Below are 1,068 nucleotides of genomic sequence, written 5' to 3' on the forward strand. Positions count from 1 at the left end.
CACCGTCCCCCCGCCGCCTCGCTGGCATTGCCCCCGACGGGGGACATCTGGGAGAAGGGGGACCCAGAGGTGTCCTCGGATGCCACCAGGATGGCCACGGCGCTAGCTGCGGCGCCGAGGATGCCGGGCAAGCCATGGGGGTTGTGGATGCCGCACTGGTCCTGGAGCGTGAGCTTCCTCGCCAGGAATGGGGTGAGGAACCTGAAGCCAAGGATGCATGCCACAGCCGAGAGGCTGCCCAGGGCAAGAGCGGCCACCGGCGGGAAGCCACCGCGCCGATGGCCACCCCACCGGCCAGGCTGCCGTTCTGCAGGTGGCCGGGGCTGAGCTTACCGTCCCTCTCCAGCAGGCTGGAGGCCACCACAGTGGTCACGGCGCTGGCGCTCATGGCCAGGAGAGTGTTCAGGATGGCGCGATGCTGGGCAACTCCTGGTTGGCAGAGGACGGCCACGAAGCTGGGCCAGAAAACCCAGAGGATGAGCGTCCCCACGAGGGACAGGAGGTCGGAGCGGGGTGTTGGGGTCTCCTTGGGGTGCACTGGCTGCCGCGCCGCCCCGAACAGAGCCTTGGACACGCCGAGGCCGAAATAGCAGGAGAAGACGTGGATCGTGATGGTGCCCCCCACGTCGAGGACACCCAGACGGGTGACGATGGCCCACTCGCTGGCAAGGTAGATGGGGACTTCACAGGTGGCCACAACGAGGAGCTGGCAGGGGCTGGTCCTCCCCAGGATGGCCCCCACGGAGATGAGCACTGTAACAGCAGCGAACTCGGCGGTGAGGAGGTTGTGGAGGTCCAGGTGTACCTGGCCGTGGTGGAGGTGATGGAGCAAGCCCTGCAGCACCAGCGCCCATTGCGTGGAGAAGTTGAGCAGGAGGAAGTTGTGGGCGATGGCGCTGAGCCCGTAGAGGGGCAGGAACGTCAGCAAGAGCCCCAGCCCCACCACCAGCATCACCTGGATGTCCTGGAAGAGGGGGAAGATGCCGTAGAGCTGGTTGGCCACCAAGTTGCCATCCTCCGCCCGCGCCGAGGGCTCGTCGTAGGTGACAAAGATGGCGAAGAAGAGGA

General features: G+C 66.4%; 1 protein-coding gene across 1 annotated transcript in view; it reads right to left on the reverse strand.

Moving 5' to 3' along the window:
• Positions 1 to 1,066, reverse strand: part of LOC103894519 (ammonium transporter Rh type B-like) — a gene marked incomplete at its 5' end in the record, with an annotated part of 1,714 nt that extends 648 nt beyond the window's left edge. Inside the window, 2 exon segments of the mRNA XM_019470651.1 lie at positions 4 to 262; positions 265 to 1,066. Coding sequence (XP_019326196.1) covers positions 4 to 262; positions 265 to 1,066 — 1,061 coding nt within the window.
• Between the last annotated feature and the right edge of the window lie 2 nt (positions 1,067 to 1,068).

The sequence above is a fragment of the Aptenodytes forsteri genome, unplaced genomic scaffold (assembly GCF_000699145.1).
Source record: "Aptenodytes forsteri isolate BGI_AS27 unplaced genomic scaffold, ASM69914v1 Scaffold47, whole genome shotgun sequence".
NCBI lineage: Eukaryota > Metazoa > Chordata > Aves > Sphenisciformes > Spheniscidae > Aptenodytes > Aptenodytes forsteri.